Source organism: Armigeres subalbatus, chromosome 3, assembly GCF_024139115.2.
Source record: "Armigeres subalbatus isolate Guangzhou_Male chromosome 3, GZ_Asu_2, whole genome shotgun sequence".
NCBI classification, from domain to species: Eukaryota; Metazoa; Arthropoda; class Insecta; order Diptera; family Culicidae; genus Armigeres; species Armigeres subalbatus.
Window position 1 is genome coordinate 221,113,031 of NC_085141.1, and position 20,274 is coordinate 221,133,304.

General features: G+C 41.1%; 2 protein-coding genes across 6 annotated transcripts in view; one reads left to right on the top strand and one right to left on the bottom strand.

Annotated features, from left to right (window-relative positions):
• The window catches only part of LOC134220092 (ras GTPase-activating protein raskol), a 654,763-nt gene that overhangs the window by 325,050 nt on the left and 309,439 nt on the right, over positions 1 to 20,274 (bottom strand). The window lies entirely within an intron of this gene.
• LOC134225737 (proton-coupled amino acid transporter-like protein CG1139) lies at positions 1,430 to 3,464 on the top strand. The gene is made up of 7 exons (XM_062706066.1): positions 1,430 to 1,789; positions 1,854 to 1,910; positions 1,965 to 2,115; positions 2,182 to 2,303; positions 2,366 to 2,692; positions 2,758 to 2,970; positions 3,035 to 3,464. Exons 1-7 carry the CDS (start codon positions 1,767 to 1,769, stop codon positions 3,444 to 3,446), a joined length of 1,305 nt encoding a protein of 434 aa, XP_062562050.1. The 5' UTR covers positions 1,430 to 1,766; the 3' UTR covers positions 3,447 to 3,464.

Genomic DNA, 20,274 nt, shown 5'->3' on the forward strand with positions numbered 1-20,274 from the left:
TAACCCCTTCCAAAGCGATGTTGAATAGCAGACACGAAAGACCATCACCTTGCCGTAACCCTCTGCGGGTTTCGAAGGGACTCGAGAATGCCCCTGAAACTCGAACAACGCACATCACCCGATCCATCGTCGCTTTGATCAACCGTGTCAGTTTATACGGAAATCCTACGCTTCCAGGACCTACGGATTGGCCCCGGGAAACCTGATGAATGGGTCATTTTAGTTTCAGCACCAAAATCAGTAATTCGACGGCTCTTTTTTCATGATCTTGATCAGGAAAGGAAGTGTGAATACAAAATGGACCATTGACGGCTCTCACCGCTTCTAGGACTTACGGATTGCCTCGGAAAAATTGTGGAAGGGGACATTTTAGTTTCAGCACCAAAACCAGTTATTCGACAGCTCTTCGTTCATGGTTTTCGATCAGGAAGCGAAGTATGAAAATAAAATGGACCATTGACGGCTCTAACCGTTTCCAGAACCTCCGGATCGGTACCGGGGAACCTGTGGAAGGGAACATTTAAGAACATTTGCCCCTGGGTTACCTGTGGAAATTATCGTTTTTCGATCAGCAAACGAGTTATGAATATAAAATACCAAAATCATTTTAAAAATATTACCCGAAACATTTTTTTTGTCAGTTTCATTACTTCCAGTTGATACTAAGACCTTCAACCTGAATGCAATCAACAATCAATGCAAGTTAACAAAATTTTATCGGCGGCGGGGTCCACAAATAGTGCTTAAAAATCGTCGCTACGCACATCTCTAGTTGAAACACGCCGAATTTATCTATCGAAAAATCATGCTTTGATTTGATTTGAATCAAGGAATTTTTTCTTCAATATTAAGAACAAACAGTTGACATTCTTCACAAAGAAAAATAATATGAAAAAAAGAGTGTGCCCCAATTGATTTAAACCGCATTCTGAGAGCAAATTGATTATTTGGCAAATAAGTAAATCGTTGCGATTTGCCATGAAAAACTCTGTCGTTTAAATTCACAATTGAGGTTTTTCACGCTCGATATTTGAGATTAGACAATAATTTTACCAACACCGGTGTTGACTACGATATTAATCGCTATAACTAGTTCACATGTCATCGCTAATTCGTATGCGAATATCTGTTCGATTGGATATCTTGGAAATCTATATTTAAAAAGTTGTCGGCTTCTGCAGTGCTGTTTGGATAGTCAAAACTATAATACTGAAGTCTAAATATAAACTCATTCCATGGTGTTTATGATGAATCTGTTCCTAATACTTTTTGTTCTGATCTGGTGAGTTGAATAACGCTATTGTTTTTTGTTGAGCAATTGCTTAAATCTAGTTTTTTATAAGAATTTTGTGATTTCCTGTAAGAAATTTTCTATTTTAGGAAGGCATCATACTAACAAACTATACCGCCGATGATGTTGTGAGAAATAACAAATAGGCAGCAAATCAATGATTGGTATTTCACAGTTGAGTTGTACTTAAATATTAAAAAACGAGGCATGCTCATTTCGTCACTATAACTGTATGCGAAACTAAACGAAACTGTAAATATAAACCACAAAAACCCCGCCAGGTACGAAGCAACGTGCTGCCGAGAACAAAACCTTCAATGTCTACCGCCGGTAATGACTACGAATAAGCTATCCCATTAGAGGCAATAACTCCGGTCCAGACAAAAGCCGATCGTCAGTTCGTAACGTAGCACAGAATCAGAACGTTGTTGTGAAAAGCCGTGCTTAGATTAGTTTTTATCACAATTTTATTACAATGTCATCAGAAAGTTTAGAAAGGTATGACGATTTTTTTGTTTAAAAAATGTAGTTTAAAAACAACAGATTTATTTGTTTGTTTTAGAAACAACAGTGACGAATATGATCCGTTCGAGAATAGGAACATCAAGAAACCAAATTCGTAAGTCATATTACAATCACTTGGAGTTTGTGCCCTCACTAAAATCTTTTCCAGAACGATTGGCAGTTTTATACACATAATCAAAGGATCTCTCGGAACGGGTATCATGGCCATGCCTCTTGCATTCAGGAATGGAGGTTTGATATTTGGAACAATCGGAACCGTTGTGATTTGCGTTCTCTATGCTCACTTCATACATTTACTGGTACCACACATTAATCCGATTAGTCATCGCATGAGTTTAACAAGCATAATAAACCTCAAATTCTAGGTTCGCACATCGCAAAAAGCATCGAAGCGAAGCCAAGTGCCGATGCTGGGATTCAGTGCAACAGCCAAAGACGTTCTCCGCAATGGGCCTCCGAGTGTGCGATTTTGCACGAACTATGCATCGTAAGTATGAATAAATTAAAGAGTGAAAAACGCTAGACAAAACGCCGATTTCCTACTTCTAGGGGCTTCATCGACTCAATGATGGTGATTGATAGTTTCCTCACGGCTTGTTTGTACATAGTTTTTATAGCAAAATCGTTGCGAGACGTGCTCCACAACCAATTGCAGCTCGATTGGGATACGAGGGTTTATATTATGCTGCTATTGGTACCGTTGCTGATTATTATTCAGGTTCGGAAGCTGAAACACTTGGTTCCGTTTACGGCGATCGCTAGCTGCCTAATTATTTCGGCTATAGGCATCTCGTTATATTTTATATTCAGCGCTGAAATTGAGCTGTCTACTAAAAGCATGTGGCCGGAATGGGCGAACATACCGTCTTTTGTGAGGTAGGGCATTCGATACACACAATCTATTCAAACTGTAAAAATAACGAAAACCTTTTGTGATTTAGCATTGTCCTCTTTGCGATTTCGGGAATCAACACAGTTTTGCCAGTAGAGAACAATATGAAACACCCCAAACATTTCCTCCGTCCTTTCGGCGTAATGCAAAGCGCTTTTGGATGTTTGACAGTTCTTTACGCCATCACAGGGTTTTTCGGATACGCGCAGTATGGATCTGACACCAAGGCTTCCATCACCTTGAACCTTCCAAGTGACAATGGGTAAGCAATAACTGGCTGACTAATTTGAAATTTGATTAATCTAATAGTCAATCATTGATTCCAGTTGGGCGCAAACAACTCGACTGATCTCCGCCATGGGAGTGTTCGTTGCCTTGGGGTTCTCCCTCTACGTTCCACTGGAAATTCTGTGGTCCCACTTTGAGAGCCGACTGTCGCCGAAGCGACAGAACTACGCCCAGATAACGATGCGATCGCTTTTTGCCGTGGCAATCATTCTAACGGCTTTCGTTGTGCCGGAAATCGAACCATTCATCGGATTGCTGGGCTCTTTCGGCGCGGCAATGCTTTCCATACTGTTTCCGGTGTTCCTGGATACGGTCTTTCGATGGCCGAACGATTTCGGGCGATGGCGCTGGCATCTGATGAAGAATGCTGTTTTATTGTTGTTTGGACTATTTGTGCTTATTATCGGGACGTATTTTAGCATTTTAAACATCATCAAAATATATGAGTAAATAAAGAAACTAAAAGTACTTCTCTTAGATATTTTAATTAAATTATCTGACATTTTCAAAGGCACCAGCAGTTATAGAGCGGTTCCAAACGAAATAATGCATGAAATGGAATTTAACACAAACCGCTTGAAATTTATCAAACGTATCCAGTATATCAAAATACTCCACTTTTGATGCCACTGTTTTTAAAACTCGGTATTCGTTCATTGTAGGGAAAAGTGTTCGAGAGAACGGTAGATCAAATATTCCAAGTAAAATAAATACACTGGATTCTGTTTTTACACGCTTTACATTTTCTCAATTGTGCACTCATCCTAAATGTTTATCGCATATTCATTACCATCCCGGGTAGACGATAATAGCTCATTAACAGTAAAACGTGATATTGATAACAAAACATGGAATGAACTTGTTTGAAATAAGAGTAAAAATAACAGGCGAAATATCACAAAAATATCAGGTTTTGCTATTATCAAGAACTTATCAATATCTTGAGCTATTAGTTTGTCCTTGTGAAGGTCACTCCTGATGGAATCCAAGATTAAAAGTGCTCGCGTTTTCGGGGGCACACCGCTCGATTCAGAGGCGGCGCACAACTGTAATTTTTTTTTGATTTAGCTTTGCTGCGTCGCAGCATGCGTGAAATAATAAAAATGACAGTTGTGCGTTGCTTCCGTATCGAGTGGTGTGCCCCCGAAAACGCGAGCACTTTCAATCTTGGATTCCGTCAGGAGTGACTTTAATAGCAAAACCTGATATTTTTATGATATTTCATTCCGTGCCGATAGTTCGAACGAGCCAGACGTGTGTGCTGTGTCTCATCGCGGATTGTGTTCGGTAGTGAAAAGGCTATTGTGTGGTGTGCTCCTACCTACGGATCCAAGGCGATCGCTGTCGGCGAGTGAAGTAGCTGCTTCTGGCGAGGCCAGTGAAGCAGGCTATTGTTACTGCTGCTACCTACAGCAGCAGAGGCAGATAAGTAGAAACGTTTTTATTGTTCTCCCATCTGCTGACTGATAAAATAAATCAAATTAGTTTTTTTTTAATTTTTTTTCTGATTGGCTATTAGTCTTAAGTTAGCATAAGCAAAATCATTCTTCCACCTTGCGGGGTGAGAATGGAGGCAGATACTATGGAAGGCAATGTGCCTTCAAAAGATGCAGGGCGCACACGATTGTACCATGCGGCTTCGCCTGGGCCTTGGGTTGTTTACTTTCGGCAGAAAGTGAAGAGCCTAGATTTCCTGGGCATAAAACGAGATTTGACGCGTCGTTTTACGAAGCTTGAATTCAACCAAATCAACAGAAACAAACTACGCATCACCGCACCTACATACCAGGTGGCGAATGAAATTGCGAAAGACAGGGCGTACAATGTTGAATATTTAGTTTATGTGCCCTCGCGGGAGGTCGAGATAGAAGGCGTAATCAACGCAGCGAGCTTGACTTGCAAGGATGTGCTTGATGGGAAAGGTCGCCTAAAGAATGCCCTGCAATCTACCGTGGATATTCTGGACTGCAAGGAATTGCATTCAGCAGCCACGGTAGATGGTAAAAAGGTTTATTCCAAATCAGGCTCGCTTCGGGTGACGTTCGCCGGTTCGATGCTTCCAAAATATGTCGATATAGAAAATATGTTGTTTCCGGTGCGTCTTTTTGTGCCAAGGGTATTTAACTGTACCAACTGCAAACAACTTGGTCACACTGCCGAGTTTTGTGACAACAAACCACGTTGTGGCAAATGTTCAGAAAGGCATCGGGAGGAGTCCTGCCAACAACAAGCAACAAAATGTGCTTATTGTGGTTTGAATCCTCCCATGGTTTGCAAGGATGCCCGGTGTACAAAAGCGCACCCAAAAGTGAAGCGCTCGTTGGTACAGCGCTCCAAGCAGTCGTATGCGGAAATGGTTAAGTCGCAAGACACATCCGCCACAGCCACTGCATCGACTGCTATTTCAGCCACCGTTCGTGTAAGTGATTATTATGATACCATCTCCATTGATGAATTGGACTCTGACGCAGCCGATATGCATGATTCTGCGGAGGTACACGTGCCCGAAAATAGGAAGCAACCGTCTTCCCGGGATCGCGCCGTAAGAGAACAAAAGTCATCCATAAAGCTTGCCAAAATCTGAAGGTAATGGGGTTTATTTAAAATCCGAAGCAATCTGTCCCTACTGCTTCTTTTGATCCTAGTTGCAGTAAGGCATTCCCGCCATTGCCTAAATCCGATGTTTCGAAGAAACATCCGGCTAGGAGAATCAACGAAAGAAAAACAAATTCGCACTTCTAGACAAAGTATTCCGTCCACGCGAGGATTGATCTCCTTTAAGGACCTTGTGGACCGTTTTTTGAATTTGTTCAATATTCCGAATTCATTGAGGCCAATCATTGACCTCTTTATACCAACAGTGGAAAGTTATCTGAAGCAATTGACTGTTTCATGGCCCCTTCTTGCAGGAATTGTATCTTTCGATGGATAATACGGCCATACAAGATACAATCACTGTGCTGCAGTGGAACTGTCATAGTCTGAAAAATAAATTAGATGTGTTCAAGTTTTTGATTCGCAATTCCGATTGCGATATATTTGCGCTCTGTGAAACATGGCTTTCTTCTGAAGATGAAATCAACTTCCACGATTTTAACATTATTCGCCAAGATCGGGATGATCATTATGGTGGCATTCTTTTGGGGATCAAAAAATGCTACTCCTTCTACAGAATTCCCATTCCGACTGTTCCCGGCTTAGAAATCGTCGCATGCCAAGTAAATGTGAAGAATAAAGATCTTTGCATAGCTTCAGTGTACATTCCTCCAAATGACTCTATTAATCGTCGACATTTTTAGAGCGCTGTCTCCCTCCTATCATCTCCAGTATTGATATTGGGTGATATGAACGCACATGGTATTGGATGGGGCGAAACGTATGACGATTATAGAGCGCCTATTTTCTATGATTTGTGTGACGATTTCAATTTGAATATTTTGAACACTGGTGAAGTAACTCGAATAGGACCAAATGGTCAACAAAGCCGTATTGATCTGTCTTTATGTTCAAATTCACTATCATTAGATTGCACGTGGAAGGTAATTCAAGATCCCCATGGTAGTGACCATATGCCGATAGTCACCACAATTAAGAGTGGCTATCAACAATCTGAGCCAGTTAATGTTCCTTTCGATCTCACGAAGAACATTGACTGGCAAAAATTTGCATCGGCGGTAAAAATTGGTATTGAATCAACTGATACTCTTCCACCTTTGGATGAATATCGATTCCTTATTGAGTTGATTCAAAAAAGCGCACTAGAAGCTCAGAAACGACACGTTCCAAGTACATCTGTCATCAGAAGACCAGCCACTCCTGGATGGGATGATGAATGTACTAAGTTGTATTCTGAGAAATCTGATGCCTTCAAGGCCTTCCGTAAACACGGAAGGTCCGAGCTTTTTGAAGAGTATTTGAGGCTCGAAAGAAAACTCAAAAATCTCTCAAGGCAAAAAAAAACGTAGCTACTGGCGACGTTTTGTCGAGGGACTATCACGAGAGACCTCAATGACAACACTTTGGAAAACGGCCCGCAACATGCGGAACCGCATTTCCACCAATGAGAGTGAAGAATACTCCAATCGATGGATATTCAACTTCGCCAAAAATGTCTGTCCAGATTCCGTACCAGCAGAACCGCTATTTCGAGAATCAGTCAATGATCCCGGTTCTTTGGGTGGACCATTCTCAATGCTGGAACTTTCTATGTCTCTTCTTTCATCGAATAACTCTGCTCCGGGATACGATAACATCAAATTCAATCTTCTTAAAAACCTCCCAGATATCGCAAAAAGACGATTACTTGACCTGTACAACTGTTTCATGGAGTACAACATTGTGCCACCTGAATGGCGACAGGTCAAAGTAATAGCTATTCAAAAGCCTGGGAAACCAGCGTCTAATCACAATTCATACCGACCGATTGCCATGCTGTCATGCATGAGAAAATTATTGGAGAAAATGATCTTTTCAAGAGTCGACCATTGGGTCGAACAAAATGCATTACTCTCAAATACTCAGTTTGGATTTCGAAAAGGTAAAGGAACAAACGATTGTCTAGCGTTGCTCTCTTCAGATATACAGCTGGCTGTTGCGCACAAGGAGCAATTGGCTTCAGTTTTCTTGGATATTAAGGGCGCTTTTGATTCAGTTTCCATAGAAGTACTGTCAGACAATCTGCACAGTAATGGATTACCCGTTATTTTAAATAATTTCTTGTACAATTTGTTGTCAGAAAAACAAATGAACTTCACACTCGGTACACTGACAACTTCCAGAAATAGCTACATGGGCCTTCCCCAAGGATCATGTTTAAGTCCCTTGCTTTATAATTTCTATGTTAAAGATATTGACAATTGTTTGGAAGGACAATGCATGCTCAGACAACTTGCAGATGATGCCGTGGTCTCTCTAAGAGGTCCATGTGCAGCTGTCTTGCAAGGACCATTGCAAAGTACCCTAGATAATCTGACTGTTTGGGCCAGACATCTAGGGATCGAGTTTTCACCGCAAAAAACTCAGTTGGTTGTGTTTACTAGGAAGCGGTACCCTGCTCAACTGAAACTAAAGCTGTTGAATGATAACATCAACCAATCTTTATCTTCTAAATACCTTGGGGTCGTGTTTGATTCCAAATGTACCTGGAAACTCCATTTTGAGTATTTGATAGAGAAATGCCGGAAAAGGGTCCATTTTCTACGTTCTATCTCCGGAACATGGTGGGGTGCTCACCCGGAAGACCTCATCAAACTCTATAGAACGACTATTCTCTCTGTTTTAGAGTATGGCTCTTTCTGCTTCCTCTCAGCAGCTGATTGCCACCTGATCAAATTGGAACGAATTCAATATCGTTGTTTGCGTATTGCCCTTGGCTGCATGCATTCAACGCATAACATGAGCCTGGAGGTGCTTGCTGGAGTCACTCCTTTAAAGCACCGTTACTGGGAGCTCTCACTTAGAATACTCATCAAATGTGGGACAAGTAACACACTTGTCTTACATAACTTCGATAATATGCTTGAGCTAACTTGTCGTTCAAGATTCCTGAGAGTTTATCTCAACTACATATCATCAGATCTTTGTCTTCCGTGTTATAATCCACCTCGAGTTCACTTCACCAACGACAGTTCCTCAATTGTATACGATCTGTCCATGAAACATGCTATTCAAGGAATACCAGATCATCTTCGACAAATATCTATTCCCTCACTTTTTTCTGAAAAATATGAACATGTCAATTGCAACAACAGATATTTCACTGATGGTTCTCGCATCAACGGATCCACTGGCTTCGGTGTTTTCAATGTAACTTCAACCACCTTCCAAAACTTCAGGAACCGTGTTCGGTTTATGTTGCTGAGCTGGCAGCAATTAACTTCGCTTTGGGGATAATTTCCAATCAGCCCGTAGACCATTATTTCATCTTCTCGGATAGTCTTAGTTCTATCGAGGCACTCCGGTCGATGAAACCTGTTAAGCACGCATCTTACTTTCTTACAAACATAAGAGAGCAGATGCGTGCTTTGGTCGAAAGATCATTCAAGATTACCTTTGTTTGGGTCCCTTCTCACTGCTCAATCTACGGCAATGAGAAGGCAGACTCATAGCAAAGGTGGGCGCACAGGAGGGTGAGGTTTATGATAGACAATTCTCGAGCAACGAGTTTTTCCCATTAGTCCGTCAGAGTACTCTTCAAAGTTGGCAAAGAAATTGGACACACAACGAACTTGGACGGTGGCTATTTTCCATAGTTCCAAAAGTTTCTGGGCGAGCGTGGTTCAGAGGTGAGGACTTAAGTCGAGGTTTCATTCGCGTGATGTCGAGACTTATGTCCAATCACTATTCACTAAGCGCACATTTGTACAGAATAAACCTTGTCGGTAGCAACTTATGTAGGTGCGGTGCCGGTTATGATGACATCGATCACGTAGTTTGGTTCTGCTCGGAAAATGACGCCTCCAGAGAGCAATTATTGGATACCCTTGTGGCCCGAGGTAAACAACCCTTCAGGGAAGTTCGAGGAGTTTTGGGAGATCGTGATGTTGTCTATATGCAGGCCATTTATGGTTTTCTTTGTTCTTCTGACATCAAAATCTAATATTTTGTTATTTTTTTTTCTCTCTCTTCAAAGTTTTTTTTAAGTCTCTGCCTTTCTGTTCAGTAGAGCTCCGTAGCTCTGGCCATCCGGAAGATGCTCTCAGTCGAACCATCCCCCGAGCACGACGACACGCCACATCGTCCCTGACGCCACATGCCCGGATGAGAAGCTGAAATCTCCTGATCCCAAATCCTAAGCCCCGTCCATCCTTAAACATTGTAAACTAACCTCGAGTCACCACGAGTACGCTGGCTTCTATCCCTCTCTTACTAACTGTACAATAAAATGATATTGATTGTATATATCACAAAGAACCATGGCTCCGTGAAGTGTTATACACGCCTGAGCCTACCAAATAAACGAACTTGGAAAAAAAAATTTATGATATTTCGGAGCATTTTTTGTTATTTTCGCTTGTTATTTTTACTCTTATTTCAAACAAGTTAATATCATGTTTTGATATCAATATCACGGTTTCTACCCGGGATGCGATTTTTCTTTGAATTATGTATTTAGGTTTTGCCTTTCTCGTATACAAAGTATACGTAAAGGCTATATGTTCGCTCCAAAAATGAACTTTTTATAGAAGGCTCGGAGACCTATAATGTAATATACCAATCAACTCAGTCTGTGTGTTTTTTTCCTAAGCATGGAGGCCCGAGTAGACGAAAATAGCTCAATAATATCAAATGTTGATAAGATAGCAAAATGAGATATGGACATGATTGATATAAGAGATAAAAGATCAGATCAAGAGATAAAAGAGATAAAAGAAAGATCAAGTGCCATTAGTTTGTTCTTATCCATAGCATATCTTGATATTGGAATGATATTTCGGTGCAAATTTTTGATATTGTTGCCTGTTCTTTTATCTCTTATATCAATCAAGTCCATATCATGTTTTGTTATTCTGTTCATGATTTCTGCCCGGGGGGGGGGGGAATCTGCTCAACGACATCCTGGGTTGTCCAGGAAGTGCGGGGTTAGGGGCCACCTCCAACAGCAAACGAGGGAGGCAGGACTACATCCCCGACCCGCAAAAACGTTTCCATTGCCGCCAAGCCCATCGTCCCTTCGGTACAACCAGAAAGTAATGCTTCAAAGGGGGGCCAGTGCACAACGCACCCTCGAGTTTAGCTGCGTGTCCTTGCAGCATCGAACATCGTGACTCGCTTTTTTAGAAGAACACCATGGTATCGTGCCATCGCATTGCCGGCTTTCCAGGTGGCCTTACTACGTCCTATGTCCTCAGAAGGTGGGAAGGGTCGACTTCACGCCTGTTTCCCTCTGCACGACTGGTATCAAGAATGATGATGCCGCGTGCACTTCAAATTGACCTCTCTGCGATAGGGCCTATTCGCCAACACACAGAGGGACTTGCCGACGCGGGAGCCTCGAAACCCACCCGGTTGACCGACGCCGCGAAAGCGACGATACCATGTTGTTCTTCGCGCGACCACTTGTTCGATAAAAGCATTGAGTTCGACCACAGGGCACCGGTATGACCCATGAAGCCGACTCCGAACCCTTGGACCACCTCTTATTTGCGCCTGAACTAGCCATTCCTCGAGTACACGCGCCACCTTCTGGGTAGCTCCGAAACGATTTGGACGATAGCCGATAAAACGGCGTTCCAGCCAACTTCATGTTTACACATCCTCCGGACTAGGTTGTCCGGGGTAGTGTCCAGACCACATGTGCAAAGCATGTGGTCACGCATTGTGCGAAAACGCGGGCACACGAACAACACGTGTTCCGCCTTTTCCTCTAGTGTCCGAACCGGTGTAGATACCGTCTGAAGCAAACATGGCCTGTAAGGACCTGGGTCAGGTGGAAAGTGATTTCCCCATGGCGGCTGTTGACCCACGTGCCTATCTCCGGTATCAACCTATGTGTCCATCTACCCTTAGTGGAACTGTCCCACGCCATTTGACCATTGAGGCCAACCTGATAGTCCTACGGATTCCTCTTGTGCCACGCATTTCGAAGTACTCCATGTCTTCACCGATAACGATGTCAATAGGCATCATACCGGTGATGACGCAAAGTGCATCGTGCGACACGGTACGGTACGCGCTCGCAACTCTTAGGCACATGAGCCTATAAGTACTTTTATAACTTCGTTCTGTAGCAGTTAATACGCAGGGGCGTGCTCCAAGCTGCCCCCCCATACCTCAGTATGGACAGAGCGACACTATCCAGAAGCTTGCGCTTGCTGGCATAAACCGCAGAACTATTGGACATAATCCGGAACAATGCCACTATCCCGGGTAGAAGAAAACAGCAAAATAATATCAAATTTTACTATTAATATATGAATAACTGAATAGCAAAATATGATATTAGTTTGTTTGATATAGTTGCTAAAATAGCAAAAATAATAACAGACATTGCTCTAGCAAATAACTCATAAATAACTCATTTTGCTATTATAATAACAAACCAATAGCAAAATATTTAAAGAAAAGAAAATATCAAAATCAGTTATTATTGATATGTTGAAAAGGCAAATGATAAATGAATAACAAACTTTGCTATGATTGCAAAATTTGTTCTTTATTTGTTGTTCTGCTCAATTTTACAATAGCATATAAATAACTAATTTTACTATTATAACAAAATTTGTTGTTGGGATGCTATTTTATGTTATTTATAAATAACATAGGAATAACTAAATCTGATATCATAGCAAAATTTGTTATTATTATGTTATTTGTTTGTTATTAACCTCTACCCGGGATAGCTGAGGAGGCACGCTTGCAGGCGTAACTGACGTGGCTACCAAAGGTGAACTTATCGTCGATCATTACCCCCAAGAGTTTGATGGAGCGTTCAGAGGTGACCACGCTGTTGCCTGCCCTTATAACCGCTTGTTGCTCCGACTTTTGGTTGTTAACAACAACCACCTCAGTCTTGTGGTGCGCCAGTTCTAACTTCCTGGAACTCATCCACTCCTCCACAATTGCGATCGAGTGAGCTGCAGTCAACTTCACCTCTTTGATCGATTCGCCGTAGACCTCCAGCGTAATATCGTCAGCGAAGCCGACGATTACCATGCCCACCGGGAACTTCAACCTCAAGACACCGTCGTATATGACGTTCCACAACACCGGACCCAGTATGGAACCTCGCGGAACCCCTGAGGTTATGTCAACGCACTTTCGACCCGCCTCCGTGTCGTATACCAGTACTCGATTCTGGAAGTAGCTTCCTAGGGTGGACTTTCCTAGGCATGGTGGCATCGCATGCACACGAGAGAACTGTTACCAGCTGCTCGCCGCTCCGACCGAGAGTATTGTGCTCGCGGCGGAGCGCTACCTCGTCGTCGAAGTATGATGTCTTCCACATACGAGGGCTAGGCCTCGCCCCTTCTTCTGTCCGCTGAATGCTGGTCGTATAGTCGATACTGTAGCGAACCGCCAGGTGGTCGCTGTGAGTATAGATATAATCTACCGTCCAGTTCGAACTACTCGTTTGGCCAGGGCTCCAGAACGCAACGTCGATAATCAACTCGGCCCCGTTCCAGCTGTAGGTACTTTTGGTACCGACATTAGCCAAGCCCACATCCAACATGGCCAGTGATTCCAGCAGGATCTGCCACCGTTGATTAGTGGATCGGCTTCCCCATTCCACAGCCCAAGCGTTGAAGTCCCCCGCTATCACCACCGGCCTACGCCCCATCAAGTTAGCCGTCAAGCAATCTAGCATAGGATCGAACTGCTCGATCGACCATCGAGGAGGCGCATAGCAGCTGCAGAAGAAAACCCCGTTGACTTTGGCAATGACGAAGCCCTCGTGTGTCGTGTGTCGTATTTCCCCGTTGTCCATATCGCCGCCATTTTAGACCCATCGGTGACCCAATTACCGTTCCTGGCGGGTACCCGGTAAGGATCTGCTATGATGGCGATATCCGTCCCCCATTCAGCAACTGTCTGACACAGCAGTTGCTGGGCTGCATCACAGTGGTTCAGGTTTATCTGCGTTACCTGCACTGTGAATTTGCAGCACGCTTAAACGCCGGGCACTTCAAACCCGCCATGGGGTGCTTTCTGTTCGCAGCTTTGCTGGAACAAATCAAACAATTGAGAGGGTTCGTGCAGCATTGTGCCTCAAGTCCCTCCAATCCGCAGCGTCGGCAGAGCTTGCTTCTGTCAGGGCCTTTGCAGTCCCATTGCTTGTGCCCCGGTTCCAGGTACTTGAAGCAAACTTTGGGTTGATCGCACAGGGCACACCGACCATCCCACCTTACCGGCGCCCTTTTGCGAGACGCCCCGCTTCAGCTCGAGGATCATCTCGCCCGTCCGGGTGCATCTTATTCGACGTACGTCGGCGCCCGTTGTATATGATGTATACTAGTTTAATTGTATATGAGTTCTGAAAATAATAGAACACCTAATTAAACTCAGCATACCATTGTTGGCTTCATTTATCATGGTTTTATATGGTTCTAAAAGAGTGCAACAAACCTAGTATTACGCTTTATCAATGGTGTATCTGGCACTTCGTGTTGGTTATCTACCAATAGAATAGCTGGCTTCGGCAATTACAAGATCAAAAAATGAACCTTTTTTAATTGATTGTTTACACTAGTTCACAAAATTAAGTAAATACTACTTAAATTGTTGGCCATTGGGATTGTTGAAAATTTGACTTTTTTGAATTTTGGTCAAAAGTATGATTTAAAAACCCAGATTAATCCACCTAGCGTTGATGGTGCCTTTCTCGTATTTAGTTAAGACACCAACCTTATATAGGGCTTACAAGGTTCGATGTACCATTTTCTTCATAACTTTTAAACGCAATGACCGATCGTTATCATTTTCAATAGTGATCAGCAAGGCTTTGTCCTCTGTCGAATAAAACATGTGGCGAGAAAATCGGTTAAGGATTACTATACGAAAAGTTGTCTAATATTTTCTTTAGCTTTTGTGCACACGCATACACACACACATACACACATACATGCACACGGACAGACAGACATGTGCTCAGTTCATCGAGCGGAGTCGTTTGGTATATAACACTATGGGTCCCAGAGGCTTCTATAAAAAGTTCGTTTTCGGAGTGAAATGATAGCCTTTCGGTACAACCTTGTTGTACGAGAAAGGCAAAACGTGAATAGCATTTGATCTAGTCTTCCATTTTTTTTTCCCAAGGATTCCTGAAATAGGTATAATTTAAGGTAAATAATGGACCCATCCACCAATCAGAACTATTTTTACAAATTTTCTGATATGCATTTTACCTTTTCTAACGCACGAGAAAGGCACCATTAACGGTAGGTTGGTTAATCAGGGAATAAGGAAAAATCTTGGAGATGAGAGTAATGAGAACGACGAAAAAAATTGTATTGCTATTTTCTGATTATAGAAACAAACACCTAACGGCGAAGGCTAAGTTGTCAAGCTTTCAACCGTTTTCAAAAATAATGTTGTATTTCAGCAATCATTTCAAATGTGTTTTACAAAAACGTTCATAACTTATACAATTTCCAACCGAATAGATCCATAAACTTTACTCGAGATTTTCATATGAGAAAATATCATATGAACCCGTCGAAAACTATAATAAACACATCTGCTGAAGAAAGGAAGAAAACTCATCCAGTCGTTTTCGAGTTATGTGGATACGAACACAGACCATTTCATTTCTATATATACAGCTTTATCTTATTGAATATGTCAATTAATATTAGATTTCACGTTGATTAAAATTAAAATTTACGGATCACGGATTGATAAAATGCGATAAACTTTTCATAAACGTTACAAGACATAATCTCTTAGTAAATGAAAACATATTCATTTAGCCTTATTTTCGTAGAAGAAAATTGAAAAATTTTAAATGGCACTACTTTAATTTTTTTCTGACAACAGCATTGAATATAGCCCATGTTTTTACGTTGGAATTTATCATCAGCTTACTGATTTCGAAAATTCTGTAATCTAGTGTTATTTGCCACGCCACCGTTTAACCTATAAGTTGTTATAACAGCAAGAAGCAATTTCCAAAACACTTCCCTATATGATAAAACGGTAATAAACGGTATAGGTAAAACGAAAGAAATCTAAATATGGATAAGTCGTCCATAAATCATATATTTAACAAGCTCTATCGGCAATACTGTCTAAACAGTCTAAGGTTGAAGGACTTTCTCTAATTCAGTCGATTTTACTCCGAATTGAAGTATTAATAGTTCATCAGCAACAAAATTCTGCAAAATTTCCGTCTGACACTGACATATCGTGGTTGCAATTCAATTTAGAAAAATCAAACATCTCTCAGTTACAGAATTAAGATTGTATGTACAATCGATTCAATAGAGCGAAACCAACAAAAAATTTGCAATCAATGCAGGACAGTAAAGTTGACTGAACTTTGCAAGATTAGAAATAAAAATTGAAACCTTAAGTTGATATTGGAACAAGCAGCCCTGCCGAGCAATTATCATTATTATCAACGTTCGTCAGACATACATAATTTAGATTGTCAATCACACATCAGTAATGGCTATTAAAAGCGTTTCACTTGTGCGGAATCAATGTTCAAGTCTATGCAGTATAGGGGAGAACGTCCTCTCGTTGTGGTATGTCCTATTAATGCGGTAAAAATAGTCCATTTAGAATATGTCAGCATCTCATGTATCCGGTCAAACTCTCAAAATTATCTACTTAAACACCTTTCGTGCTTCGATAAATACTGCAACAGTACGCAACAGCGTCCCATTTTTCGATAATTTTTATTATGATTTTAAATACAAAGCAACGAAAATTCAGCACAATTAATGTAATATCTCAAAACTAATCTTATTTCTACACGGCACTTAACACCTCCATAATTGGTCGAATCGCCCTATGTGATTTCTACGCAACAGTTTTCCTTGCAGAATGCTAATCTGATATTGAAATCACATCATTATCATCACGCATGTTCACGAAATAAAACAGTTTAGTCCAGTTCAATGCAGTGTCGAATCTCAGCGAATCAGGCCACGGCAGGCAACGTTTCTTCCGTTTGGTAAGTTAACATAAATTATATTGGTTAATATGTTCAAGTATAATAAAGCTAAATTTTAATCAACAAAATCTGGAGCAAAAGCCACAAGAATGTCCTTGTTAGAACTAAAAGTGATTTGAGAAATTTCGCCACATTGCTATGCTAGCTATTCCTATCCGCCATCGTCAACTCGTTAACGTCCCCAAAATATTCAATTAGTTCCATGAAATGTAGAATTCGTCTGGTTTCGCCTTGTCCGTGATTTAACAAAAAAGGAAACAAACTGACAATCAAACTGAGCTGATAATAGCGATTGTTTTATGTGTCCTGCAATCGCTGCGCTGCACCACTGCACCACTGATGGCTCTACGGGTCGTTACGATTGCCGCCTGTGCTAAATACTTCCGGCTACCGCAAATCTGCTTTACAGAGCGCCATGCAATTTAGGGTGTTACAGGTGAAAGTTGGTTAAGGGTTTGTTATTTATCCTATTCGAACCTAAAAGAAGAAAACCGGACTGAGGCTTATTTACATCGTTTCGAAATGTACTTAATGCAATAGTGAAATAATACTGTAATACTTAATACTGTAGAATAATTTTCGATGGTACTGACACGAACATACATTTTTCTGTACATATTCTTCTTTTACGTAAAGGAGTGAAAAAAGTGCTAGTGTATCGTTTAGACTTACTCGATGTTTTATCTATACTAGGTCTTTGCTATGCAGTCTCTTTGTTTCGACCACTTTTCAGGTCTTCTCCAGGGGAAATTCGGTATTACGGTAACATCGATTTTCCCCTGAAAACAACCGAAAAGAGCTCCAAACGTTGGGATACTAAATTAAGGAAAATTTACCAAAGGTATTAACTAGCTTTTTTTAGGAATTCTATAAATTTATTTAAAAAGTTTTCCAAAAAGATTTTCAACAAACATGATCCTTGTTCATTGAACTTTTAGTTAAGGAACATTCATTAATTACGTAACGCTTGGAGGGGGAGGGGTGGTCTACCCGAAGTGTGATGACTCATACAATTTTTTTAGATGGTTCATACAAAAAGTGTGAGATAGAGGGAGGGGGGTTGAAAATGGTCCATTTTTGCGTTACGTAATTAATGGATCTTCCGTTTTTAGTAAATTTGTCGTATATTTCAAATGCTGATAACGTCGGGTAAATGCAGCTTACAAATATGCTTTCAATCAATTTCAACGAGATAAAAGTGAAACATAATGAACAAAGGTCACACACCAGGAAGACAATCACATCGCAGCCTGTTGAAACTTTTACCCTTATCTTAGCACGCACGAAAACTCTTCAGTAGCAAGAGACCCCGTGGATTGGGTTGGATAATCGGAGGAGCTTGCAAACAATGTTCAGAGTATAGTCGGAATGTTCGAATGGCACTTGGTTCACCCGGAATCCGGAACAGTGTTGGGAACAGTAACGCGAAAAACTGTTATTTTACAAACATTTACAATTCATCCGATCGAATATTATGAACCGAAAAAAAAAGTTAGCATTAGCATTGAGCAATTCGCACAAATTCGTAGGTGGTACAAGCCAAGACTATTGTATGAGAGTAACATCACTTTCATCCGTTACCACAGATATTGATTTGGGACTAATCACTATCTCTTACATGGAAGCAATGCACTCTCCAATAGTCGAGATCTGTCCTGGCCACGTCCTTGCGAATGCTGAAGAAGAGGAAGGATGGTTAGCTGGACACCTACTTAAGAAAGATGCAGAGAACTCTACGACCTCTCATAGGTGCCACGGGAGGTTTTGGGATTGTGTGGAAGGTTATAACAGTAGGGATCGTTCTGGTAGAACGTGAAACACAGAAAGAACTAAGATAGAAATACAAAGTAGGAAAGAGACGAGCCTGGAATTGAACCCACGACCTCCTGCTTATAAGGCAGAAGCGGTAGCCACTAGACCACCGAGCTCGTCTATTATGAACCGAGAAAAAATAGTTCACCAAAAAAACTTCAACGACATTTTACAACCGTTCTCTTCTTCTGTATCAATCTGTTTGTCTGTGTGATTCATGCGCAGCGAAAACATAGCAAAATCAAATTTAATCACCTGTAGTTCAAACTTCAATGCTTTAAGAGTGTGCTAGCTGCTGATACTGTTAATAACCAGTCTTAGTCTTCAAAGTAAGAGAGCAATAACTGAATTTTTCACCGAAAATCGATCATATGTTAAAAAATCATTGCTCGAAGAAAAAATAAAACGGTCGAGATCATCGTCTGACTGTCGTTGGTGAATCTATGACAAAAGGTCGAAGGACGAAAGCTTTGCGTTGCTTAGCATAGACTGACTGTACATGTCAAAGACTGCTACTCCATGATTGATCAGAGCTGGTGCGAATTGCATTTCGATTCAAGTGAAAAGTTGGGGTTGGTTGGGGTTTACCATCTATTCTCGAAGTGCACATTTCAGCAGCTCTCAAATGTTGACCAATAACGGCGCCAGCCAAGTCCGGTCAGTTAGGGAAAGAAGGAAACGTTAGTGTGTGGTTATTGTTGCTACTAGAGACCGAGAATACCTCTGCATCTTCACAATAACCAAGAGGAAGGAGGTTGTTTTAGTTGGATGGGATAATCAGACACATTATCGAGATTCACCATGGATCCTTCTATATACGAATATTTTTATAAGGGATATTATAGTATTAGCATTTATTTATCTGTTTTTTTTTAGAATAGTGGTCAATTGTTTATCAACGCAAAGATAAACAAATAATCACTTAAAGTTGTTACTGTTAAAAGTTAAAAGTTAAAAGTTTCGCCCCGTTTCAACGATTAAAAGCAGTGGTAAATTAAAATGGTCAAGGTCCTTTGAAACTACGTCAAAAATCAGTTTGGAATGTTCTGCGACCTTTTATGAGGAAACACAACAAATATTCATATCTAATAATTAATGCGGTATTTGATTGATTGAAACTCGTTAGTTAGAACTCGTGCAAACATTTTTTTGACGCTTGGTTCCGACCCGATCAAATATGAATATATTAAACTGCGAGAAAGGGATCCGGATCCCGAAGAACACTGCATCTTTCTTCTATTCCATCTTTTTTCATGTCTTAATGAAACTTCTAACCTAGTTCTTATTGAAATTATTAGCGAACGTAAAATCCAACACCGGGGAAAAAATTTAGGAATCTAAAATTTTTGCATCCGCCTAATATCGCGACCCTTTGTAGTCCATTCAATTAAGTCCTGGGGAAAACCATCGTGCCTCAAAGCATTTTGGGTAAATGTGATAGATGAGATCGATGGCATTTTTTTAACTTTGTAAAAATTACTATGTCTGAAACTTGATTATGCATATGTACAACATGTGATAGATTTAGTTCGGAAAAGGTATTGGAGGGTAACCGCCCCTTCGGTGGGGTTTGATCCCACGACCCCAGTTCGCATGACAGGTGCTTTCCCTACTAAGCTACGAAGGACCTCCGTCGTCCACCGCAGCTTAGTGGGGTTTGTAAAAATGATTTTTCCTAGGTTATCAAAGAGGCATCTTTAATATCATTGAATTTTGCTAGTAGCAATAGAATTTTTCCATTCTGCAACAAGTGTATGAAGAGCCATAATTGTTGAATCACCTGATTGATAAGCAAGTTGTGCTCTAGTCAAGGTTTTTTTCTGTAGAATTTTAGGAATGAAACACACCATT